We start from the raw sequence: 27,939 nt of genomic DNA on the forward strand, positions 1-27,939 counted from the left end.
ATTGTCCCCAAGGAACAGAGAATCAGAACTGTACTACATCTTAAACCATACAATTCCATAATTTTTAATGTAAAATTACATAGCTGCACTTAGAATGCACTTCGTAATTTTGAAAGAGTAAAGAATTGATTCACTTTTACCCGTTCTACACAGGATTTTGGCCAGCATTGCAGCTACCAGGAATACACAAACCTTCTCTCAAACTTTTTTTTTTTTGGGGGGGGGGGGGAGAAGGGGAAGAGAGAACTCTGGGTATTAGAGGAAACACATAAAGCAGCCCATGATTCCAAGAGACAGAAAGGCATTGTAGACAATTCTTCAAGGAGCTGGATATAAGGAGCAGAAAGCAAAATATTTCATGTTGTCTTTGGAAGCAAACAGGCCCATTTCTACTCAGCCTCACAGACTGAAGATATAGTTTTTAACAACCAGGTCAAGCCACGAAAATTTTTCTGACTGAACCCTTGCAGGGCCTACAGTCTGCTGTCCGGTAAAGACTTTAGCTTATGATCCACCACACTGGTCATCAGATTGTCAAGAACCTTTTCAAACAGCAACTAGCCTTTAAAGAGGAGTTTGCTCAATGTCGCCTAGAGGCTGAAACTCCAGCCCATTGCCTGATCTAGAGTATTCTGCGGGCAGAGATGACGTTATGTAGAGACTTTACTCAAGGCCCTAAAAAAGTCATACGGCACATCCGCTAAGTAATCAACCCCCACCAGAAGGAACTGGGAGGTCACTACTGTCATCTGGGACTATAGATCAGCTGAGCTTTGAATGGCATGCTCAGGCAACAAATGATGCCAATGCTGCCACTTTTAGACCTAGCACCATGGCCTCAAATTCTCTCTTTATGACAAAGTTCAGTCTGCAGTCCCGAAGTCCTTCAAAACCATTCCCTTCAATGGGGAGGTAAGTTTAGTAACTTGCACCACTATGTTATCCACCTTTAGAGTATTACGGTAAACAGCTGCTGGAACTCAGCATCCATCAGGTAAAGCTTTGTCACAGACTTGGCTAAACTCAAGGGCCCCTCAAGGACCCCCTGGTGGTCAGTTATGTCTGGTAGTTTGGATTCGAACGAAAACATGTTGCCTTTGTGTGCTGCTTATGAGCTAGCACTGAGTAGCAGAGGTCTGGGGTTGCTCCAGCTTTAATTCCTGGAAAGATCCTGTAATGATTCCCCATAGAGTAGATGGCTTGAACAGCCTCTCCAAGGTCCTGGGCAGCTATCTGGTCTGGCCCACCAAGCTCAAATGTTAAATCTCCAAGCACAGAGGATCCTGATTGAGAAAGCAGAGGTATAGACTCTGAACCATCTTCAACTGAATCCTTTGCTGCCTGGGACCCCGACACTTGAGCATGGCATAGACTAGGGGACCCCACGCCCTTGGTGGGAAGAAGCACAGGCACCACTCTCACCGAGACTGAGGGACCAGGCCAGCTTCTGTAGCATAAAAAAAACTTCTACAACATATGTATGAATTCAGGAGCTAAGTACTGACCAGGTTGCCCGGAGGTACCTGGCACGACTTCCATGGTGCCTGCTGGAGTTTGTCCACTGGTGTGCTGCATTACACTTCATTGTATTACACTTCATTGGGGACACAAACTCTCCATTTTCTGGCTCCAGATGAAATTTCTGGCCCAGGAAACATTACATAGGGGTTCCAATCCCCCCCCAAAGGCATGAAAAGGGGTGAAGACCAAAGCTCCCGCCCCTCCCATGGCAGACAAGGAAAAATGACCCCCCTCTAACAAGCATCCGCCACAAATCTGGTATGAATCCAAAGGATCTGCACCTGAGCAGTCCATCTATGCCAGTGGTCTCAAACACGCGGCCCGGGGGCCACATGCGGCCCGCCAGGTACTATTTTAAGGCCCTCGGTATGTTTATCATAATCACAAAACTAAAATAAAACAGTTTCTTGATCATCTGTCTCTTTAGCTATAAATGACAATATTATTATTACGACTTAGCCAAAAGGAAAGATTTATAATCTATAAAGAGTTTTACCTCATGCAAAATTGTCATTTCTTTAATAAGACATGAACTATTTTTTTCTGAGGCCCTCCAAGTACCGACAAATCCAAAATGTGGCCCTGAAAGGGGTTTGAGTTTGAGACCACTGATCTATGCCCTTTTAAAATCAAAAACAAGTGGTTTTGAGGCAGGTGGAGGCTTTTAAAATCAAATTGGGAAATCCAAAATGGCCATTGAAATAACCATTTTAGCGCTTAAAACAGCCCATGAAGGCAAAAATGAAACACAAAAAATTAAGAGTATTTTTTGGAGGTGGGGGACCCTGTCCCTAGCCTCAGAAAACTTGAAAATTAACGTTGCCCTCCCCACCCCAATTTTCCCATAGGATGTAATAGCCTTACTCACTGTGCCACTGGATGCTGGGAGCTGCTAACAGAGAACCTTTAGTTAGAGGTATGAGAAGATTTCTGCCTCAGACAAGTCTGACAAAGGAAAACCAGCTTGTTTCTTTAGACTACTATCCAGTCTCCCCGAGGGACTGGACCCTCAGGCCCCCAACTGGAACCCGCACAACATTGTGAGGGAAGGAATGAAGCGGCCCCAATCAATGGTGTAAGTAAGAGGGGAGAGGGGTGGATCGCCCTGGGCACCATCTTGGTGAGGGCACAGGCACCAGCCTCCTCTCCACCCCCCCCCCACTGCCACGCATGTGCGCCACTTCCCTTCCCCCATACCCCTGTAACGTTCCTGGTGTGAGCAGCAACCCCAACCTGCTGTCGCGCCAGCATTGGCTCTTCCTCTGATGTCACTTCCTGAACCCATGCTTAGCAAGTGATGTCAAAGGAAGAGCCAACGCTGGTGCAACAGCAGCTTGGGGGGTTGCTGCTCACGCTTGGAACGTTACAGAGGTACAGGGGCGGGGAAGAAGCATGTGGAGGGGGCAGAGAAGAGGGTGGGGGAGGGGTGCCACCGCTCCGGGCACATCTCACCCTCGCTATACCACTGGCCCCAATTTTGATATAAAATTGCCATGGAAGCCGCACAGCCTGCACTCAAGCCCACTAATGACAAAACCTGGGGCGAGCCTACTCCCAAGGGAACAGTCCCTGAGTCTCCGGACTGTTAATGCAGGCCAGTCACAAAGGAATCATGTAAACCATATGACTGCAAGCCACGGACCTCTGCCCTGAAAATCTGTATCTTCTCGCAGCCAGAGATGTCTCGGAGAATCGAGAGCCTCTGTAGCACCAAATGCCTCGTTTATGGGAGAAAACCTGAAAAATAAAGAAAATGCAAGCAGAACAGTGAAGCTCCCACAACTTCGTTGTAGACTCTTGGGCCGCACGAAACTCCTTGCTGGGCCGCATGTGGCCCGTGGGCCGTTGGTTGGACACCCCTGCTGTAGAGAGTAAGACTGAGGAAATTTAACAAAGCCTAGAGTGAGAGAAGGAGGAGCTGAAGAATATGTAAACTAAGCACTCTACAGACTTCACAGTAAAGGAGGGTAATACCCATTGGTTAAAATTCATATTCCTGATACACTAGATGTTCTCTTTTGGTAAAGGATGGGGCCCCCTGTAACATGGGGGCCAGACAGTTGCCCTGGTTGCACCCCTCTCCCTCAATGCCAGCTTTAGCTGCAACCAACTTGGAGCATGGGCCAGCACATGTGTTTGATCCAGAGGAGCCTCATAAAGGCTTCTGTGAGATTGAAGAGAAAACTGCACACTGACAGATAAGTTTATCCCAGCTGAATTTCTACTTTAAAACAAGTTAACATTTTAAAAGTATGCTCTTGTTTTAAAACAGACACCAAATCCTACTTTACTTTTAACTTTTATAAATTATATCAAATATTGCTTTGAAAAAGCATATGGATTTTTTTAACAGAGCTACTATAACCGCCACAAAATCATGCTTAACAACCTCAATATGCATACACTGTAGGAAATGAGAAAAAAACATGATAGAAACATTTAAATACTTCAAAAGTATAACTGATGAGCAGAGGCAAACATTATTCTATAGAAAAAGAGTCATAATGAGAGAACAGGGTAAAATGCAGAGATTGCACGGGAAAGCCTCTTAATATAGCAAATACAAAAGTTCAAGGAAGCATAAGACAAGCACAGAAAAACACTGAAAATTCTTAAGGGGGGGAAATTAAACCTGGAAATTAAGAATTTGAAGGATAGAAAGCTGGAAGGACATCGGAAATGTGGCTTATGTTATTTTTTAGCCTACTGAATGTGATTGACTGTTGGGATTCTAATCCCAGAAGCCTTCATTTGTAGCAGTGGTCTCAAACTCAAACCCTTTGCAGGGCCACATTTTGGATTTGTAGGTACTTGGAGGGTCTCAGAAAAAAATAGTTAATGTCTTATTAAAGAAATGACAATTTTGCATGAGGTAAAAATCTTTATAGTTTATAAATCTTTCCTTTTGGCTAAGTCTTAATAATAATATTGTAATTTATAGCTAGAGAGACATATGATCAAGAAACTGTTTTATTTTACTTTTGTGATTATGATAAACATACCGAGGGCCTTAAAATAGTACCTGGCGGGCCGCAAGTTTGAGACCACTGATTTATAGCCACCAGGGGATTTTCCCCTATATTTTAATACACCTGCCTACTATTTCTAGTTTTCACTGCAGTGACAGTCTTGAGGCTGGAATCCTGTATCACGAGTTATAAATCTGGCAATCGGGTGCTACACTTAAGGATGACTGACTCCTCCTTCCTATTTAGGGCCTATGAACTCTGCCTAAACAACTCCCTTCTAACCCAGGAAGTTCTCACTGGATAAGTGCCACTGAATAGCCTATTTGTTTCTAGAGTCAACCTTAAAAATATCTGGATCACAGAGCATGTTCCATCTATGTTTTTATTTCCAGAATTTAAGTCCTTACCTCAATCGTATCTATCCATTCCCGTATATTTAGGAAGCTCTTCTCACATGAAATATCATAAAGTAACAACACACCATCAGCTCTCCGAAAGTATGACTTTGCTATACTTCGAAATCTTGGGGGGGAGGGGAGAGAACGGAAGGAAAAAAAAATTTGATTAAGCCTAATTATAGCAAGTTATAAGTGTGACAATTGTGTTTGCTGTTCAGGCTTAGGGTAGAAGTGGCCAATATTAAAGTGCCATGATATTCATGCCTTATTGATGTTAGTGCTGCAGCTCAGATTTCTTGATTAGGCAGCCAGTACAGTTTTAAGTATGTTTGTCTCTGTGAAGACACCCCCCTTCCCTCGCTCTTTTAATAACTGCCGAAAACATAATAGATATGATTAATCCTTGTTTAGGATTAACAAGTTTACTAAGCAAGGATGCATGCAAAGTATATCTGCTTATATCTTGTGAAGGGCATAATCGAAAAAAACATCTAAGCCCGTTTTCATCTAAGTCGCAAGTCGTCCAAAGTAAAAAACAGCCTAGGACACATTTTTGAAAACTACGTTCAAATTTTTTTCTCTTTCAAAAATCGTCTAAGTATATGTCCTGCCGATCTGATTGTCCAAGTCGCTAAATCGTCCATCTTTATACCACATTTTCGTCCAAGTCAAAAATGCAGAGAACAAGCCCTGTTGGACGTGGGAGGGGTCTGCAAAGTGATGGACTGAACAGCCAGACATGGCACCTAAATAGTGGGGTAACTTCACAAAAAGGGTGCCATGTCTTCATCTCACTACAACTCCCTTATAGATCATGGTGAGCCCCCCAAACCACCTCCAGAATCCCCTAGACCCACTTATCTACCACCCCAATAGCCCTTATGGCTGCAGGAGCCACTTATATGCCAGTACAAAAGGGTTTTGGGGGTGTATAGGGGAGTGCACATGTTTCAATATCAATGCAGTGATTACAGGGGCTTATGGGCATGGGTCCTCCTCTCCATGGGTCCTTAACCCACCCCTAAAATGGCTTAAAACTCCTCTGTGCAGCACGACTAGGCTTTCCTATGCCAGGCTGCCAGGTGATGATGTTCTGGAGGCACAATTTTCAAGTTGTGATTAATATTTTTATGAGGGTGGGTGGGGTGGGTGATCACTGAGGTAGTGTGTGGGGGTCTGTATTATGTGTTTGCAGTGCTTATCTGGTTACTTTAGGTGGGTTTTTGTGACTTAGACCATGTTTTAAATGGTCTAAGTCACAACGTTCAAGTTCCGTCGATCCTGTGCTGTATAACTTTTGGTTATACATGCAGTATGACTAAGTTTAAGCCTGTCCATGTCACGCCCAATTCCCGCCCTCGACACTCCTCCTGACATGCCCCGTTTAGCTATGGTCATTCAACGGCACTATGAAGGCCTAGGTCATTTGTAAACACATCCAAAACCTGTTTGGATTATCGGCACTTGGACATCTTTCATTTATAATCGTCCAAGTGCCGACTTAAGCCGGGTTTTGGATGGTTTTCTCTTTCAATTATGAGCCCCTTATTGTCAATCAAATTCAATTTAATCTTATTTTTCAACATTTTCATCTGCATTTGAGATAGTCATCAGGATATTTACAATTTATATATCTGCCTACAGAGCAAAAACACAAACTGCAAATGTTAGTTAGAAGTTATTTCATGTTGAATGCAAACTTAGTAATGTTCTGAAAATATTCAAAAGCATCCCTTTAGTCTCGAAGACAAGCATAGGGTGGTGGAGTGAGGATACTGGTATATTTTCTGGGAGTCAAGTTTAAAAATAGGAATAGGTTTTCTGTATGGTAATCTAGTCGGTCTCAGATCAATTTAATGAAATAGCACGGTTACTTACCGTAACAGGTGTTATCCAGGGACAACAGGCAGATATTCTCACACATGGGTGACATCACCGACGGAGCCTTGGAAAGTGGATTGCAACTTTAAGATTCCAGAACGTTCGCAATTAGCCCGCACTGCACAAGTGCCTTCCCACCCGACGTAGGCGCGCAGTCCCTCAGATAAGCCAGCTAAGAAGCCAACCAGGGGAAGTGGGTGGGTTGTGAGAGTATCTGCCTGCTGTCCCTGGATAACTCCTGTAATGGTAAGTAACCGTACTTTATCCCAGGACAAGCAGGCAGCATATTCTCCCACATGGATATTCTCCCACATGGGTGACCTCCAAACTAACTAGAATGGGATGGTGGGAGTGTTAGCCTTTAAGAAAATTAATTTTGTTATACTAACTGGCCGAAGTGCCCATCCCATCTGGAGAAAGACTCCAGACAATAATGCAAGGTGAATGTATGAACTGAGGACCAGGTGGCAGCTTTACAGATTTCCTCAATAGGAGTAGATCTAAGGAATGCCACAGAAGCTGCCATAGCTCGGACTTTGTGAGCTGTGACACGACTCTCCAGGTGCAGTCCAGTCTGAGCATAGCAGAATGATATACAGGCAGCTACCCAGTTGGAAAGCGTTCTCTTAGAAACAGGGTGCCCCAACTTGTTAGGATCAAATGAGACGAAGGGTTGAGGGGATGTGTGGTGTGGCTTTGTCCTGTCAATGTAATAGGCCAAAGCACACTTACAGTCCAGAGTGTGAAGAGCCGTTTCTCCTGCATGAGAATGAGGCTTAGGGAAAAAAACTGGGAGAACAATTGACTGACTGAGATAAAACTCCGTCACAACTTTCAGTAGAAACTTTGGATGTGTGTGTAGAACCACTTTATCATGGTGACAAACTGTGAAGGCTGGATCTGCCACCAAAACTTGCAACTCACTGACTCTCCTGGCAGAAGTGAGCGAGATAAGAAAGACAACTTTCCAGGTAAGAAACTTGAGATGAACTGTGGCTATTGGTTCAAATGAAGGCTTCATTATCCTGGAAAGAACCACATTAAGGTCCCAGACCACTGGAGGAGGTTTGAGAGGTGGTTTCACATTGAAAAGTCCTTTCATGAATCTGGAGACCAAAGGAGGCTTTCCTTCTACTGGCAGGTGAAAAGCTGTAATAGCACCGAGATGGACTCTAATAGATGTAGACAAGAGTCAGACAGATGGAATAGATAATCCAACACCAATTCCACTGACAAGGAAGTTGGATCATGAAGATGAAGGAGACACTAGGAAGAAAACCTAGTCCACTTTTGTTGATAGCACTGTTGAGTGGCTGACTTCCTGGAGGCGTCAATAATATGTCAAACAGGCTGAGAAAGATGTAATTCAGAAAGATTCAGCCTGAGAGAAACCAAGCTGTCAGGTATAATGATTGCAGGTTGGGATGTAGAAGAGATCCCTGATGCTGAGTAAGCAGAGTAGGAAAAATTTGGAGAGGTATTCGCTCCTTGGAGCTGAGTTGAAGTAAAAGGGAGAACCAATGCTGTCTGGGCCACCAAGGAACAATGAGAATCATGGTGGCTGACTCTCGTTTGAGTTTGAACAGCCTTCAATATGAAAGGAGTGGGCGGAAATGCATAGAGAAACATGTTCGTCCAATCCAGAAGGAAGGTATCTGCTTCCAGATGGAGAGGTGAGTAAAGTCTGGAGGAAATCTGGGGTAACTTGTGATTATGGGGAGCTGCAAATAAGTCCACTTGTGGAATGCTCCATTGAGCAAATATATGATGAAGAACTGCAGAGTTGAGAGTCCATTTGTGAAGTTGAAGAATTCTGCTAAGGTTGGCTGCTAGGGAATTCTTCCCTTGAATGTAGACAGCCTTTAAGAAAAGTTTGCGAGCTGTTGCCCATAACCAAATTTTCTGGGCTTCCTGACATAACAGGAGAGACCCTGTGCCTCATTGTTTGTTTATATAGTACATTGCTACTTGATTGTCTGTGTGAAGGAGGATTTGAGGACTCAAAAGATGTTGGAAAGCTTTGAGAGCATAATATATCGCTCAGAATTCCAGTAAATTGATGTGAAATTTGCAATCCCTGGCTGACCAAAATCCTTGGGTTTGAAGATCATTCATGTGCGCTCCCCAAGCATAAGGGGATGCATCCGTTAGCACCAGTTGATGAGGAGGCAAGTGAAAAAGAAAACCCATGGATAGATTGGAGGATATCATCCACCATTTAAGCAATTGCTGAAGAGATGATGTCACAGAGATATGTTGTGATAAACAATCTGTCGTTGAAACCACTAAGAAGCAAGGGTCCACTGAGGAGTGCAAAGATGCAGCCTTGCTAAAGGTGCCACATGACCTGTGGATGCCATGTGGCCTAGGAGCACCATCATGCGTCTCGCAGAGATAGTTTGAACAGTCAACTGCTGCTGGCAGAGGACGAGGAGAGCATTCAAATGATCTGGAGGAAGAAACGCCCTCATGAAAGTAGTGTCTAGATTAGCTCCAATGAAGTGAAGACGTTGTGCCAGAATGAAATGGGATTTGGGGAAACTGACTCGAATCCCAAAGCTTGAAGGAAGGAAATGGTCTGAGATGTTGCTAAAGCCACTTCCTGAGATGAAACAGCTTTGATCAACCAGTTGTTCAGATAAGGAAAGACCTGAAGACAGTGGGATCGTAAAGACGCAGCCACTACAATCAGGCGCTTCGTAAAGATTTGTGGAAAAGATGCCATGCCTAAAGGAAGCACTTTGTACTGATAATGTTGCTGATTCACTTGAAAGCAAAGATATTTGCGGGAAGCCAGATGGATTGGTATATGAGTATAGGCTTCCCTGAGATCTAGAGAGCATAACCAGTCATTCCAATCCAGAAGAGGATAAAGGAGGGCAAGGGAGAGCTTCCGGAACTACTCCTTGACTAGAAATTTGCTGAGATCTCTGAGATCCAGAATGGGCCATAGTCCTCCCGTCTTCTTTGGCATTAAGAAATAGAAGGAGTAGAATCCCTGATGTTGCTGAGATAGAGGAACTTCTTCAAAGGCATTCCAAAGAAGGGATTGAATCTCCTGAAGAAGAGAGGGCTATGCAGGGTCCGAAATAGACTCTCTTGGAGGATGATTCGGCAGCAGAGTATGAAAATGGAGAGCATACCCCTGACAAATGATGTCTAGATGGGTGAAAGTAGCCTAGATAAGGACTTAGGAGTACTGGTGGACAAAACAATGAAGCCGTCGGCACAATGCACAGCGGCCTCTAAGAAGGCAAACAGAATGCTAGGTATTATCAAGAAAGGTATTACAACCAGAATGAAGGAATTTATCCTGCCATTGTATCGGGCGATGGTGCGCCCCCATCTGGAGTACTGCATCCAATATTGGTCGCCGTACCTTAAAAAGGATATGGCGATACTCGAGAGGGTTCAGAGGAGAGCAATGCAACTGATAAAGGGTATGGAAAACCTTTCATATGTGGAAAGATTAGAGAAACTGAGCCTCTTTTCCCTGGAGAAGCGGAGGCTTAGAGGGGACATGATAGAGACTTACAAGATCATGAAGGGCATGGAGAAAGTAGAGAGGGACAGATTTTTCAAACTTTCAAAAACTACAAGAACGAGAGGGCATTCGGAAAAATTGAGAGGGGACAGATTCAGAACCAATGCTAGGAAGCTCTTCTTCACCCAAAGGGTGGTGGACACCTGGAATGCGCTTCCAGAGGGTGTGATACAACAGAGTACGCTACTGGGTTTCAAGAAGGGATTGGATGATTTTCTGAAGGAAAAGGGGATTGAAGGGTACAGATAGAGGATTACTATTTAGGTCTGGACTTGGTGGGCCGCCGCATGAGCGGACTGCTGGGCGTGATGGACCTCTGGTCTGACCCAACAGAGGCACTGCTTATGTTCTTATGTTATGTTAGAACCCAGAGTTCTGTAATAATGAGCTCCCAACGGTTGATGAAATATTGAAGCCGCCCTCCGATCGGCTGAGGCAAAGGTTGGAGAATAGGAACTGTGGCTATGCTCCTGCAGAACACATGAAAAAGACTGTGCAGGCTTTTGTTGAGCAGCCTGTTGTTTAGGTTGCTGACGTGGTTGTTGCTTTTGCTTCCTAGGTTGAGGAGGAGAAGGTTTAGAAGTAAATCTGCGCTGATAAGAGGAAGCAGGCCAACATTGCATCCTGATAAAGGCAATTGCCAAATTTGGCCATTGCCCTACCGCATAGACACTAGCTCCAAATGACTTTTTTTTAAAGAGGATTCTACCACCAATGATTCATGGAGAAGTTGAGGTTTGGCAAAACCTGGGAGAGGAACTACCCTATACAAAGAGTCCAACATCTTAGGAGCCACTGGAATGGAGAGAGGGGATTCAAGGTTCTTATAGAAAGTCTGTCTCAAGATGTCATGTAGCGGAAGCTTCAGATCTTTAGGAGGTTGGTCATAATCTAAAGATCCTCTGACATTTGACGTAGAAATCTTGAAAAAGATGGCCGCTCTGAAAAAGAAGTGGGCCCTTGAGGAGAATGCTGAGGTGAATCCATAGCAGAAGAATCTTCATCATCTGTGGAGAGTGGTTCCTGCTCCGAGTCTCCGAATAAATCCGAATCATGGATGGAATGGGGATGGTGTTGAATACTTGGTGTCAAAACCTCGATGTGTTTAGTCTTGCACGAGGCCTTCCGGGACCGCACCAGAGTCAACTCTCTAGATGTTTGTATCGAGGACTGGTGCCCTGGAGATTGAACAATCGACTCCTGTGTCAACCTCCATACCGAGGGAGCATCAGTCTGAGGTGCGGTCAGTGTCGTGAGTTGTTGGGACTGGACTCGCACCGGGAGAGTCGGTGTCAACATGAACATAAGCTGCGTCGGCACCAGCATTTGGAAATGTTCACCCAACTCCTCCTGAAGCAAATTATCTATTTTTTGCTTAAGGGAGAGCATCGGTACCATTGGCTTTTTCGCCGGTACCACTGGTGCAGCGCTCCGGTCCAGTGATGAGGTGGCTGATGTTGAGGCACTCACCAAAATCAGGACCAGGCGCAATAGGGACTTATTTGAAGTCGGCATGACTTGACTCAATGCCAATTTGACCCAAGTCCCAGATGGGGTAGGGGAAGGCTTCTTAGCTGGCTTACCTAGTGGATGTTGCGACACCCGAGGTACTTCTGCCAATGTTGAAATGCACAGTGTCATCTTGCTTGGTGCTGTCGGTGTTGGGCTTGATGTTGGCTCCCCTTCCATGGCCACACCGAACATTCGTTGTTGAAGAAGGCGGTTTTTCAAAGTTCTCTTTTGCAGTGAGGAGCAAGGCGTACAGGTCTTGGGACAGTGCTCTGGCCCTAAACACTGGAGACACCAGTGATGTGGGTCAGTCACAGAGATGGGCCATGCACAGCGACCGCACTTCTTGAATCCCATCAGCGGGCATGACATCAATGGGAATTGAAATCGATGGCCAAGGTGGACAAACAGGCCCTGCCAGGCCCAAACCCGCGAGGGAGAAAAAAAGAAGCTGTTTTTGGTTTTGGTTTTTTTTTAATCAACATAGATAAGTTTAAATAAACATACACAAAAAATACTAATAAAAATCAGAAACGTGAGAGCAGGAAGGCAAAAAAGTTTTCAATGCCCGTTGAAAAGTATCTTCTTAACTCCACGGAAACTAAGAAACTGAGGGACCGTGCGGAAAGGCACTTGTGCATGCACGGTGCAGGCTAATCATGAACTTTCTGGAATCTTAAAGTTGTGATCCACTTTCCAAGTGTCCATACCAGGGCTCCATCGGTGACGTCACCCATGTGTGAGAATATGCTGACTGATTGTCCTGGGATAATCATTCTTACTACAAGATTCTCTGAAAAGTTTCTGATCAGTGAATATCACTGTTACTCAAGTGGGCAATTAATAGTGTGGTTTGAGTATTTGATGTAAGGAAACCAGGCTCTTCCAAAGCAATATAATATGAAATGATGCAATGGCCCTTAGAATTACAAACTAAAATAAAAGTGATAATTCTGAACAAAAGCTTTATATCTGTACAAAGATATGTCAGTCAATTTCTGAAGGACATGTAATTTTTTTTATACTCCCTGTACCTATCAATGACCCTGAGATGATTCAAGTGTAGAGTCAGGTTTAATATTTATGGATTTATCTTCACCTTTCTTGTCCTGCTGTATCCCATAGCTGTAGCACTGTAGGCTCCCCATCAACAACCAATGTCTTCATTTGAAAATCAACACCTTTTATTAAAGTAATAAATAATAATACTGTTAACATTTGTTTTCCATGTAATGTAACTATATATGATGAAAGTAAAACAAGGAATATAGTTGAGTGAATGAATGGTTGACTAATTTCTGTACAAAGACAACTATAGTAATTAGTTCCAGTAATCAATATAAACCTGAATGCTTAGGTGAATTCAACGTTAAGAACTTAATTGACTATTAAAATTTTTCCTTTCAGAACTGACTTACTCTTAAATCTGCTTACATACAGAATTATTATACTTACTTCTGAATAGGAGTCAGAATGAGAAAATGAATTTCAGGTCTATTTACCAAGCCACAATGACCAAAAATACATATCTGCTCCATTTAAATAATAAGAGCAGATATAAATACCACTCAGAACCTTCAGAGTGCATATAATTCTGATCCAATCATATGTCGATATACCGTATTTTCACGTAGATAACGCGCACCAGTGTAAAACGCGCACACGGGTATAGCGCGCGGAAAACACAAATTTATGTACAGAAATTTTTATATACCGCGCACACTCGTATACCGCGCATGCTGCCCGACTCTCCTCTGGCCACCCTGACTCTCCTTTCGCCCGCCCCGACTCTCCTCTCCCCCTTGAAGTCCTGTCCCCACCCTGAAAGCCTGATGCCCCCCCGCGACGTCCGATTCACCCCCCCCCGCAGGACCACTCGCACCCCCACCCCGAAGGACCGCTTGCACGCACTCCCACCCGCACCCCCACCCTGAAGGACCGCTCGCACCCCCACAGCCTCCCGACCCCCCCCCCCATCATGTAGAAGCTCCTACCGGTGTCTTGCTGCTTTCTCTTGGCGGTCCCGGCCCTTCCATGAGCCCTGCGCCTGCGCTGCTTCCTCTTCCAGTGGTTCGCCCTTTCTCTATCGTCAAGCCCTCTTGCCCTGCCGACTCCCCGACATGATCGGGGCAAGAGGGTGTTCAAGCTCTCTTGCCCCAGCCAACCGTGGCACCCCTGACACGATCGGGGCAAGAGGGAGCTCAAGCCCTCTTCCCCCCCCCGACACAATCGGGGCAAAAGGGAGCCCAAGCCCTCTTGCCCCGCCGACTCCCCAACTCCCCGACAATATCGGGCCAGGAGGGAGCCCAAACCTTCCTAGCCACGGTGACCCCTACCCCCACCCTGCACTACATTACGGGCAGGAGGGATCCCAGGCCCTCCTGCCCTCGACGCAAACCCCCCTCCCCCCAACAACCGCCCCCCCAAAAAACCTCCGACCGCCCCCCCAGCCGACCCGCGACCCCCCTGGCCGACCCCCACGACACCTCAACCCCCCTTCCCCGTACCTTTGTGTAGTTGGCCGGACAGACGGGAGCCAAACCCGCCTGTCCGGCAGGCAGCCAACGACTGAATGAGGCCGGATTGGCCCATCCGTCCCAAAGCTCCGCCTACTGGTGGGGCCTAAGGATTTTGAATTTTCCTATATCTAAATTCAAAACACCTAGGGAGATTTTTAATGATTTTCTAACTTCAACATTGAAAATACCGGACGGGCATCTGCCCTCTTTAAAGAAGATTTATTTTTTGAAAAGAATACTAAGAGAGTTACACGTAACTACAGATAAAGAAATTTCATCAATATTGGAATCATCAGATATTGAATTAACAGGACGGGCTACATTAATAGTCTCTTTGGTTTTTCACCAGGATAAAGATTCAATTTTGAGGCTTTATTATAATTTAAAACAAGTTACCTATCTAGGAGAAAGAATATTTGTATATCCTGATGTTTCCAAATGGACACAATTAAGAAGAAAAGAATTCTTAGGTTATCGTGATAAAGTGATTTCATTGGGTGCTTCTTTTCAGTTAAGGTTTCCATGCAAGTGTTTTCTATTGTATCAGAATAATAAGTATATATTTTATGATCCCGATCAGCTGCGTTTCTTTTTAGAACGGAAAGGGATTTCTTTTGCACCCCAGTGAATGATAAAGTAACTCAAGTCTGTAATTAAAGCCGAAGTTAATGCTCTAATTTCCTATAATAATATTGATAAGGTGTTTTTCTTTCCTGGAAGAATTTCTTTCTTGCCTCCTTTTTCCAAAATTTGAGGACTATGTATTACGGTATATTATTCCACAGCCATTTCGGCTTAATTTAATTTCTAAATCCATTAGTGAATTGGATGTATTAATTTCTGTTAATTTCCTGTTAAACACATTTATGTACTTAAATGAAAATCAATAAATTAAAAAAAAATTAAAAAAAGAAACATTTATTACAAAAGAAACATTGCTAGACCTTAGACAAGATAGTATTATATGCTATAATGGAAACTTCCCACTATTCCCCCCCCCTATGTTTGCTACCTTTTTCTAGTTGCTTTTATGTATCCTGTTACCATAAATGGTCTTTCCTACAATCATATGCTAAAAAAACTGACCCATGTGAAATGCTATAAAAGGTGTCTGCAGTACTCTGAATAAAGAAGAGAGAGACATCTTTTTGCCTATTTGCATGTGCGTTTGTGTGTGTGTGTGATTGCTTTCTAAAGAGGTGTCCCCGGATGCATCTGTAGTCAGGACAGCAGAACGAGGCTAATACAAATTGGGACCTGATCGTTTCAGGTAAGCCTTCTTTCAATTTACAAGGATAGAAACTATGAAATCTCAGCCATGTATTCCGATCAGAGGGCTTACGATGAAGTGTAGCTGCCAATTCAAAATCAGTTTTACGTTTGTGAACATGCAAAAGATCGATTTTCTTTTCATACAATGCAGTAAATTGCAAATTTGCATCTTGATCATTCAGCCATCTAAGGAAATCCAACAGGGATTTTTCAGTGCTTGTCCAAATAAAAATTACATCATCCAGAAAACGCTTCCACACAGAAATAAACTGAAAGCATACAGTTTTTAAATATGACCAGAAAATATAGTGCGCTTAAATAAATGCGTTGCTATAAGAGACTGATGATTACCCGAGCTGACAAGAGTTGAACGACTGTAATATTATCCTCCTCACAATATCTGGAAGAAGTCTATAGACAGCAGGATGACTGACAAAATTATGTTATATTATCTGTGGATCCAACTATGGAGTTGATAACTAGAATTTCTGATCTCTTTGCACAATTTAGAGCTAAAGATTTTTTTTAACATCCAAGGGGCGTAATTTTTTTACAAGAATTACATCCTAAGACCCCTTACATACAGTCATGTGAAAAAATTAGGACATCCCATGAAATATTCAGTTCTTTCTTAAGAAATGTTCACATATTGATGTCAAGTCTTTTTTTATTTATCTCTGGAAAAGAAAGTGATGTAATTGCAGGTAAAAAATAATTTTGCTTGATTTACTCATGAAACAAAAGATATCCACCAAAAAGGAAAATTCTAACTGAGGAATAAATTAGGATACCCCCACATATCCTCCCACTTAAAGTGGCTCAAATCACACACAGGTCTATCACATCAGGTGCACATAATTAGAACACAGTTACTCAAAATTTTGAAGGAGGTTTGCCCTACTTAAACCTCTGACATTTAGTTTGGTTTGCTCATGACTCCTGTGGTGAGCATGAACACCATGGTGAGATCAAAAGGGCTGTCTAAGGCCTTCAGAAAGAAGATTGTAACAGCTTATAAGTTTGATAAGTGATTTTAAAAGATCTCAAAGAATTTGACATTAGCCATGCCACGGTCTGGAAAATAGTGTACAAGTGGAGGACTTTCCAAACAACTGCCAACATGCCCAGGTCTGGCCATCCAAGCAAGTAGACCGCAAGATGCTAAAAGAAGTTTCCAAAACCCCTAAAATGTTGAACTAAAAAAAAAAAAAAAATGTCATCAGGGGACCTACAGCAGTTTCTTGCTACTGTTGTGTGAAAGTGCATGCCTCTACAATCAGAAAGAGACTGCACAAATTTAACTAATTTGTCTATTTTTTTTATCATATGTTTAGCAATTAAAGGGTGACCAAGATAATATGTATGTAATCAATGTGTAAACTGCATAGTTTTATGAAGTATATAAATTGTTAATTAAATAAATAAACATGCATGGGAGGTGTGCTTTTGCTCTCTAAGGAGGAAACCTTTGCTCTGTAAGAAAAACCTCAAAGGAGGAAACGTTTGCTCTCTAAGAAAAACATCAAGGTCAGACTAAAGTTTGCCAGAGAGAATGTAGACACACACCAGGACTTCTGGAATACTTTTCTGGACAGATGAGTCTAAAATTGAATTATATGGATACCAGAAAAGAGGACATGTTTGGCATATACCAAATAAAGCATTCCAGGAAAAGTACCTCATACCAACTGTGAAGCAGGGAGGTGGAAGCATCATTGCTTGGGGATGCTTTGCTGCCTTAGGACCTGGCCAGCTCACCATCAAAGAATCCACCATGAATTCTAACATGTATCAGAGGGTGCTTGAGGAACATGTGAGACCATCTGTAAGAAAATTAAAACTGAAGCGGAACTGGATCCTGCAACACGACAATGACCCAAAACATACCAGTAAATCCACCAAGGACTGGCTGAAACTAAGAAATGGAGAGTCCTAGAGTAGCCGAGTCAAAGCCCTGATCTTAATCCCATTGAGATGCTGTGGGGTGATTTGAAACAGGATGTACATACAAGAAACCCCTCAAACATCTCACAGCAGAAAGAATTCTGCATTGAGTGGGCCAAACTTTCCACAGACCGATGTCAGAGACTAGAAGATGACTACAAGAAGAATTTCACTACAGTTATTTCAGCCAAAGGGGGTAACACTAGCTATTAGGGTGTAGGGTGTCCTAATTTATTTCTCAGAGTACATATTTTTGTGGATATCTTTTGTTTCATGAGTAAATCAAGGAAACTTTTGTTGTTTACCTGCAATTTCATCACTTTCTTTTCCAGAGATAAATCAAAAATGATTTGACATCGATATGTAAACATTTCTTAAGAAAGAACTGAATATTTCATGGGGTGTCCTATTTTTTCACATGACTATATATTTCTTACTTGAAATTCACAAATCTTTAAACAAACTGCCTGGGCGCCCTATTGTTAATAATAGGGGTTCAGTTCTGGAATTTCTAGCAAAGATTTTGGATGTTATTCTTGAAACTAGAAGCTAAAAGAGTACGTTCGTACCTTCAAGATACTTCTCAATTTTTGCATACTTTGAATGAAATAGTTAGTATCTCACCTGAAGATTATTTAGTTACTTTAGATATGACTTCACTGTATACAATGACTCTACATGAAGTTGCTTTGAAAATTGTTAGTGACATAATATATAAGAGACCCTCTCCTTAACGAATACCCTCTGATTTTTTGATTGAGTTGGCTCGTTTAGCTATTTTTATTTTGATGGCAAATATTATTGACAACGCCAAATGGTCATTATGGGGGCTTCCTTTTCTCCATCAGTGGCTACTTTATATGTTTACTTTGTTGAAGAATGAGTTTGATATCGATCAGTGTATTTTCAAGTTTCAAGTTTTATTCGGATTTTTTTTATATACCGCCTATCAAGGTTATCTAAGCGGTTTTTACAATCAGGTACTCAAGCATTTTCCCTATCTGTCCCGGTGGGCTCACAATCTATCTAACGTACCTGGGACTATGAAGGATTAAGTGACTTGCCCAGGGTCACAAGGAACAGCGCGGGGTTTGAACCCACAACCCCAGGGTGCTGAGGCTGTAGCTTCAACCACTACGCCACACACTTATTTCTGTGTGGAAGCGGTTTCTGGATGATGTATTTTTTATTTGGACAAGTACTGAAGAATCCCTGTTGGATTTCCTTAGATGGCTGAATTATCAAGATGCAAATTTGCAATTTTCTGCATTGTATGTTAAGAAAATCGATCTTTTGGATGTTCACCTAAGTAAAACCGATGTTGAATTGGCAACTACACTTCATTGTAAGCCCTCTGATCAGAATACCCGGTTGAGATTTCATAGCTTCCACCCTCGTAAATTGAAAAAAAGCGTACCTATTAGGCAATTATTATATTTGAGAAGAATTTGTTTTGATTTACCATCATTTAAGATGCAATCTTTGATGCTGAAGAGCCGATTTCTGGAGGGTGGGTACTCCCTGGAAATGGTAAAGAAGGCATATCTTCGTGCCAGATTTGCCCAAAGAGAGTTTTTGCTTCAGTATAATAGAAGAGACTCTGAAGACTTCCAAGATCAATTGTGTTTTACCTTATTTTAAACTTGGATCTGAGATTGTACATATTTTGAAATGCCAATGGCATATTTTGAGTGTATTACCTGTTAGTTTGGAATTCTTCTAATCACATACAAACGTCATAAAACGATTGATGAATTAATGTCTTTATTTAAGAACAGGGTTTGTCCCTCTTTAATACAATTTCATCAACAGAGCTGTAGCTTGTGCCAATGGTGTGCACAGAGGGGGCTGAATTGGTGATTCCTCAAGGACAGTATTCCCTAAAGACACATGGAAATACTGACTGTAACTTCTCTTTTGTAATATATGCAATCATATGTCCTTGTCAACTAATATATATTGGCTGGACAAAAAGCCCAATTAAAATACACTTAAATGAACACAAATCATGCTGAACACAAATCATGTAGCAATACTCAAAATGTTGTGCACCATTGGTACAGCATTGGAAGGAGAAGGTCATGATATTTCTGACATCAGATGGTGTATTATAGATTTAGAGTGTAGGTGTGAGGGTGGTAACTATGAAAAGAAAAAATTAAACTATAGAGAGCAGCACTACATTTTTGAATTAAACACAGTTTCTCTACGGGAGTTGAATGAAGAACTTGATTGGATGTTGCTGATTTGAGATTGGTGATTGGTTGCTTGAGAATATATATGCTGACGTCAAATGCCATCGTCATTTTGAGATGCAGCATGAGTACGGTAAGCGGAGAAGTGATAAGAGAGTGAGTTATTTTTGAGATAGTAAATCATGATCATATATTTTATGGACCTAACCGGGAATATTTTGGATCACAGAATTGACTTCCTGATTCAGCTATAAGGGCAAAACATAGTGTCATGTCATGGGCTCTTTATGATGAATCTCATCAGTATGGATTCGAAGATGTATTAAGATAATGTTTATTCACATTTGATATATACCTTTGATATCATGGAAGCAAGATGACCGCCATGCAGTGAGGGTGCTAGCAATTCATTCTCCTGCCAGAATTGTTTCCTATCTCCATTTACCGAGATTTTTATCTTGATGCCTAAAAGAAGGGGAAGAGTGGCTGCTACAGCCCGGCAACCTGAACTTACCCCGCGAAGACAGGAGACGATGGATAGCTTCCTTACATCTTCCCCCGGGGCGAACTGGCTTTGCCGAGTCGAAGGGAGGTTTCGGCGTTTGGGAGCGAGATGTCACTTAGTCCAGCAGGACCAGTCCCTCCCCAGCAGCCACGAGAAAGGGAAACTATGGCGGCTCAGAAGGGACAGGATGCAGTTTCCCTTGCTGAGCTGGAGAGCTTTCCAACGTCCCTGGATTCTCAGGCAGCAGAAATGATCGTCAAGAGGGCAGAGCTGGCTCCAGCAATAGGAGGACAGATTCCAGCAGTTCCCCTGCTGGAAAGGCCAGCAGAGTTCACTTTGGAGTCTATCTGGAAGGCATTAGACTTGTTATACAAACTGTGTGCAGGAACTCTACCTCTGGTCAAAGAACAGGAAAAAAGAATTGAGTCTCTTCAGGATGGAATGAAGACTCAGGGGATAAGAATGGATCATTTGGACCAACAGGTTCAAGGGATACAAAAGACTCAAGTTACCTTAATGCAAGATAGATTATTGTTAGTGAGGAAAGTTGAAAATATGGAAAATTACACTAAAATGTTAAATTTGAGAATACTTAACTTTCCTAAAGTACTAGCAATGTCTCCTAGAGATTTGAGATTTATTTTATAAATTTCTTAAGGAATCGTTTAAATACCCAGAGTCTAGACTTCCACCTTTACACAGAATATATTACCTTCCAGTATCTAAGAAGGTCTCTCAACCTGAGATCTCACCTGATCCAGCAAGTCTAATGGACTTAACAAGAATATTAGAAACCTCAGAGGACAAAGCCATCTCATACTCTACACTTCTGGTGACTTTTGTCTTTCAGCAAGACAAAGAGGCACTTCTTAGGCTGTTTTTTAGGCTTAAAGAAGTGACCTTTATGGACTCAAAGATCTCCATGTTCCCAGATGTTTCAAAGTTAACTCAGACCTGAAGGAAAGGGTTCCTACAATTGAGACATTCCGTACTGTCGTTGGGAGCTAAATTTCAGCTTAGATATCCCTGTAAATGTTTGATCCTTTTGGATCAACATTCGTATATTTTTTTGACCCTTCTCAGTTATGGGTTTTCTTAGAGGGAAATGAAGTAATTCCTTCCAGTTCCTCCACAGGGACGTAGTCCTTAAAATTTTGTAGAAGATGTAACACTGCACTACTGGTATTATTTTTTATGTTACCTTTGATATCTATCAGATCTCATGATGGAATATTAATTGCTTCTCCCATAATGTGGGCTTTATTAGAGAGACTGATAATCTCATATTAAGTTTTATTTTATCTTTTCTTTGCTTCCTATTTAACTTGTGTGTAAGTCTCTCTTCTTTCTTTATAAATATATTGGAATTTGTATATTCATAATTGAATAAATAAATTTTTTTTAAAAATTTTGATATATCATAATTTACAACAAATCAATACGGCTTACAAAACACAATTAAAAATCTGAAATACTGAAAAAGAAAAAAGTATGAACTATTGAGAGATAAATGATGAATGGAAGACTTTGATATACTTTGATATATGATAAAAGTTGGACCAATGAAAATGTGAAGGATCCATATTGACATATGATTGGATCAGCAACATATACACTTCTTAAAAACTTATAGATTTCTTATGTTAAGTATTAGTTTGAAGCTATATGGTATTGAGTGGTTTGCTATTAATAGCTTCACTGGCTATAACTGAATAGGATCAGTTGAACTATAACATATATACCATGTTTCCTCGAAAATAAGCCCTAACAGGATTTTCAGGGTAGGTCTTAATATAAGCCCTACCCCAAAAATAAGCCCTAGTCCTGGGATTTGCCAGTAGTATCCTTTCCCTCCCTCCCATCCCTTGTGCAGCACAACCCTTGAGCAAGCACACCCCTCCCCCCGAGCACCCGCCCCCGCCGCGTAGCACTACCCCCATCCATCCTTCCCTTCCTCCTAACTGAACCCTGCCAATCACAAACAAGCCCTACATACCTCCCTAAGCAGGGTTGGCCCAGCAGCACTCAAACAGGCTGCTTCGGTCTTGGCCGCCCATGAATTCACCCTGCCGCGTTACTGATGACATCATCAGGAACACGGCAGAGTGAATTCATGGGCGGACAAGGCTGAAGCAGCCTGTTTAGTGCTGCTGGCACGATGCTGCTTAGGGAGGTATGTAGGGCTCGCTCACAGTCAGCGGGGTTCGGATGGGAGGGAGGGAAGGATGGGAGTTTGGCGGCGGGGCAGGTGCTCGGGAGGGGGGTGCTCGCTCAAAGGTTCTGCTGCACAAGGGATGGGAGGGAGGGAGGGAAGGGAAGCTGGGCAAGGGTCCTGCTGCACAAGGGATGAGAGGGAGGGAAGGATAGAAGCTAAGAAAGGGTCCTGCTGCATGAGGGATGAGAGGGAGGGAAAGATAGAAGCTGGGTAAGGGTCCTGCTAACCAAGGGATGGGAGGGAGGGAAGGGGAGCTGGACAAGGATCCTGCTGCACGAGGGATGGGAGGGAGGGAAGGATAGAAGCTGGGCAAGGGTCCTGCTGCACGAAGGATTAAAGGGAGGGGAGTAAAGATGCTGCACATTTGGGGGAGAGAAAGGAACGAGGAAGATTTGGGGTGAAGGAGAGGAAGGGAGAGATGATCATGTGCATACCCCAAAAATAAGACCTAGTGCGTTTTTTGGGCCTAAAATTAATATATTAATTGTCTTATTTTCGGGGAACACGGTAGATATGCATTGATCTTGCAGTACTGAACTACACGAATACAACATATTTTTCCACAGTTTACCCATTCTGTAACTGCTATGACACAAAATTAATCTAAATAACTATCAGGAAAATCTGAGATCAGCACGGTCTATGGCATGCCTCTGAAGTACCATATACAGTGGAACCTTGGTTTATGAGCATAATTCGTTCCAGAAGCATGCTCGTAAACCAAAATAATCGAATATCAAAGCGAGTTTCCCCATTTGAAATAATGGAAACTCGCTTTGATACGTTCCCACCCCCCCTGAGGCCAGCAGCACTGCTCCCCCCCCCAAAGAATCTCGGCGAGAGGGAGAATTAGAAGGCCTTGAGCATGCGCAGATGCATGCTCAAGGCCCGGCAGAGGCAGGAAGATCTTCTAGCGGCACCGGCACGTCCTGTGGGTTGCGTGCCAGTGCCAGACGGGGGGGGGGGAGTTCAAGTTGTTCGGGTGGGGGCTACCGGTTCACGTGGGGGGATGCCAGTTCGAGCATTGGGGCCTCTGCGAGCGAGGGGGAGCAATGCCAGTTATCGGGGGGGGGTGCTCGCAAATCGAGTCAACACTCGGTTTGTGAGACAAGTTTTGCGAGAATGTTTTGCTCGTCTTGCAAAACACTCGCAAACCGAGGTTTGACTGTATACTTGAATATAAGCTGAGATTTATAAGCCAAAATAATGGCCCATAAATGGGGGGTCTCGGTTTATATTCGGATCAGCGCCCAACTACCCCCAACCCGGACCTGTTGCAGGCCCCCATTGGGCCTGACATAAGACCTGGTGGTCCAGCAATGAGCCGGGACAGGAGGGATCCCTCCTGCCTCCTGTCTAGCCGATTTAGATGACTTAATTCCATTCTGCCTCCCCTGCGTACCTTTGAACTCCCTGGTGGTCTAGCAGTGGGCCGGGACAGGAGGGGTACTTCCCGCTTCCTATTCTGGCTGACTATGACCACTTAACTCTCTCCCGCCTCCCCCGTGTACCTTTGAAATCCCTGGCGGTCTAGCGGTGGGCCAGAGCAGGAGTGGTCTTCCTGCACTCCTGCCCCGTGCTGAGCTGCAAGCAACTCATCACGGGGCAGGAGTGTGGGAAAACCACTCCTATTCCAGCCCACCAATGGACCACCAGGGAGTTCAAAGGTATGCAGAGAAGGCAGGAGGGAGTTAAAAATCATCACAGTTGACTGGGACAGGAGGTGGGAGGGATCCCTCCTGTCACAGCCTACTGCTGGACCACCAGGGATTTCAAAAGGTACATGAGGGATGCAGAAGGGAGTTAAAAGTCATCACAGTTACCTGGGACAGGAGACGTGAGGGATCCCTCCTGTCCTGGCCCATTGCTGAACCACCAGGGATTTCAAAGGTACTCAGGGGAGACCTGCAATGCATCAGCAGGGAGGGAGGAAGGTGGTACAGAGTGCAGAGACTGGCAGGGCAGGAAAGGAGGGAGGGGGACTGGGTGTAGAGACTAGCAGGGTATCTGAATATTAAACACACACACAACATTTTATATATTAGAGTCAGCCTTTTTTCCTTTTTTGGGGGGGGGGGTTACCTTGGTTTATATTCAGGTCGGCTTATACTCGAGTATATATGGTAAATTGAGGAGCTCCTGTTTATGCTTAAATTCTATGATTTGATACTTACTAATAAGGCAACAATGCTATGGAAGTAACTAGTTGTGCTCTGTTATAAAACTCAAACTAAAATCCAATATTAAAAGAAAGCATCTGTAATTTCAAGAGATTTTTGAGACTTGACAGAACAATCATGTTTGTTTCAAACAAACCATCTTTGTTGTTTATGGCCAAAGTTGTGTTTCAATGAAGCCAGATATGCTATTTAAATACTAATAAGAGAAAAGGCAAGCAGTTTCTAACCTTAGAGACTTACATTCATTTCTACTGTACTAAGCACATCTGTGCCTCTAGAAAAAATTTCCATTTTTCAAAATTTGTCAGATGAATCACTGCTTACATTGAAACCACTTTTAGGGATAGTTACACAGCTGTATAAAACAGCACACTGTTGCTCTATTTTACCACATATAAATTTACTGTGGAACTCACTAGCCTGAGTATTACAGTTTAGTGAATCCCTTAGTAAATTAATGTTTGATTTGCTACAGCTGAGAAACCAAAGTTACCTGTAGCAGGGACATGATCGAAACATTCAAGATAATGAAGGGAATAGACAGTAGATTTACAGCCTGTTTTACAAAGCCATGCGGCAACAGCCCCGAAGCCCTTTAAATCTCTATGGGCTTCAGTGCCGTTACCGCGCAGCAGCCGCTAGCACAGCTTTGTAAAACAGGCCCTTAGTAGATAGAGACAGGTTGTTCACCCTCTCCAAGGTAGAGAGAACGAGAGGGCACTCTCTAAAGTTAAAAGGAAGTTCTTCTTCACCCAGAGAGTGGTAGAAAACTGGAACGCTCTTCCGGAGGCTATTATAGGGGAAAACACCCTCCAGGGATTCAAGACAAATTTAGACAAGTTCCTGCTGAACCAGAACATACGCAGGTAAGGCTAGTCTCAATTAGGGCACTGGTCTTTGGCCTAAGGGCCGCCGCATGAGCAGACTGCTGGGCACGATGGACCATGACCCAGCAGCGGCAATTCTTATGTTCTTACTTGTCATCCTTGGAACCCACTATGGCACATACCAGGTACACTATCACTTTAAATTTTAAGGCAGTTATAGGACCCTGCCTGTGCTGGTGCTTTCTCGCCCAACATCAGCTCGTGGGACCTGCAGTTCAGTAAGAAAGCTAAGGATTCTGTGGAACTGGATGAGAAAATGTCCTTGGCTCGAGGTGAGAGTTGGTTGGAGGACTCTCAGGCTTCCTTCGAGGCAGTCAACCTCTCTCCAGAGGAGCGAGGAACGCCAGTGCAGCCACATCCCTGGCCGTTGTCGTTCAGCACAGCAAGTGAGGGGAGTGAGACAGCGATGTCGACAGACAGCAGAGAGGGAGAACTTCTTGCTGCACAACGAGCATCAGCTGTTTCCCAAGAACAATTTTCACCACGTGAACTCCTGGAATTGGCGGAGGAATGGCAGAACTTATTTTCAAAAGTTTCCTCAGCAGGTACTGTGAACTCTAAATTGACTGTGGTAAATTTTGTGATAGCTCCTTTAAAGAAACCCCCAGTGGTAGACCTGAATTCTATTTGGGAAGCGATTTCTGAATTACAATCCTCATTGGGAAGATGAAGAATTTGACTACTTACTGTTATGGAATACTATCGGAATCATTGAATACCCAGCAAAGAGTTGAAAAAATTGAAATAAATTTAGCTGAACAAAAACAAAAAGTGGAATCTATGGGGATACAGAATCAATTATTGATGAAAGACAATGGAAATATTAACTTTAAACTAGAAATGTTGGAGAACGCATCAAGAAGAAAGAACTTGAGACTAATTAACTTTCCAAAAAACTACATCCGCTCTTGATATGTTCAAGAGATATCTTACAGAGAACTTGAAGATTCCTCAAAATGCGTATCCCCCAGTTTCAAAAATTTACTATCTCCTAGAAGGGAAGAAGAAAACACCTGAAGATCAACAAGCCCCAGAAATGGACATGTTGAATTTAACAAATATTTTGGAGAGCTCAGATTATGAGCAGGTGAGAGTTGCTACACTTTTGTCCAGTTCGCACTGGACTCGGACAGAGATTGGCTTTTGAAAATCTTTTTTAAGTATAAAGATAAACTATTCCTAGATCAGAAAGTTAGAATGTATCTGGATGTTTCCAGAGTTACCCAAAAAAGAGGAAGCAATTTCTCCTGTTAAGGCCTCAGGTCTTAAAACTTGGGGGTACTTTCATACTTAGGTTTCCATGTAAATGTTGTGTTAAGTTCCAAGGAGTTAAATATATATTTTTTTGAGTCATCACAGCTTTCAAGGTTTATAATGGGTAAAGATGTGATTTCTGCAAGTACCCCCGCTAAATCTCAGGAGGAAGGCTCAAAAATGTATTACTAGGTTAGTTATCAGGAATGCTATTCAGTTTTCTTATGAAGATTTGATAATGATTATAATTTATCTGACTTTTTAAAGCTATCTCCCCTACATATTGTGGACTAACAATTGAGCAATGTAAAATATTCTGTTTATTTGGAACTTCTTTTCTTTTTTGTAAAGATCTAAGACACTGCTTATTTGGAATGATATTTGTGAACATATAAATAATTGAAATGTAATAAATATAAAAAAAAAAAAGATAAGGATTCAACTAGGAGAGGTGGGCGGGTTGAGAGAACATATACCTGCTACAAGGTAAGTATCTTTGCTTGCTCCGAGGACAAGCAGGAATAATATTTTCACATGTGGGACTTCCAAGCTGTCAGGGTCATGATTCTAAAGAAGTAAGGATATATAAAAAACAAAAGCCTGGCAAAACCCAAAAAGGGTTCAGTTGGCATTCAGTAAGTACATAAATTTTGCTCTCTTCTGGAGTTTTGAATTGTTTCAGGTGATCTGAAGGATTGATTGAAGTCAAATAATTGCTATAGCAATAATTTGAGATAAATGGACATGTGAAATTGGTAGTCCATAATTCTGTCGAATAGCCCTGAAGACTGGAATATGTGTTTTCCAAAATAATTTAATTCTCTGACCTCTCTTCCAGGAGGAGGAGGAGCAGCAGCATAAGAGAGAGAACTATTTGCAAGGGCATCAGGCTGCCAAGTGGTACAAATTCATATCTGAATATCTGACAAAAAACCTAAAACAAGCCTAAAAGACATTTGGAATATTGAAACAAAGCAGCATATTTCTGCTATACAATGGCCATAGATTTGGACTTGGAGGATGAGATCTACAGCGTCAGCATCTATGAGACAAACTTGTGGTTTTTTCTGTTGTATAGAATTTTCTGGACACCAGTTCATTTACTAAAGTTGGATAGTTCAAAGTCAAATAGATGCTGGCACTGTT

General features: G+C 42.8%; 1 protein-coding gene across 4 annotated transcripts in view; it reads right to left on the minus strand.

Moving 5' to 3' along the window:
• RASEF (RAS and EF-hand domain containing) overlaps positions 1-27,939 on the minus strand; it is a 214,242-nt gene that overhangs the window by 48,762 nt on the left and 137,541 nt on the right. For all 4 annotated transcript variants that reach the window (XM_033927395.1, XM_033927414.1, XM_033927404.1 and 1 more), the window contains exons 13-14: positions 12,922-13,003; positions 4,898-5,012 (exon numbers count right to left, since the gene is read on the minus strand). In XM_033927395.1, coding sequence (XP_033783286.1) covers positions 4,898-5,012; positions 12,922-13,003 — 197 coding nt within the window. The remainder of the gene's footprint in view (positions 1-4,897; positions 5,013-12,921; positions 13,004-27,939) is intronic.

This window comes from Geotrypetes seraphini, chromosome 1 (genome assembly GCF_902459505.1).
Source record: "Geotrypetes seraphini chromosome 1, aGeoSer1.1, whole genome shotgun sequence".
NCBI lineage: Eukaryota > Metazoa > Chordata > Amphibia > Gymnophiona > Dermophiidae > Geotrypetes > Geotrypetes seraphini.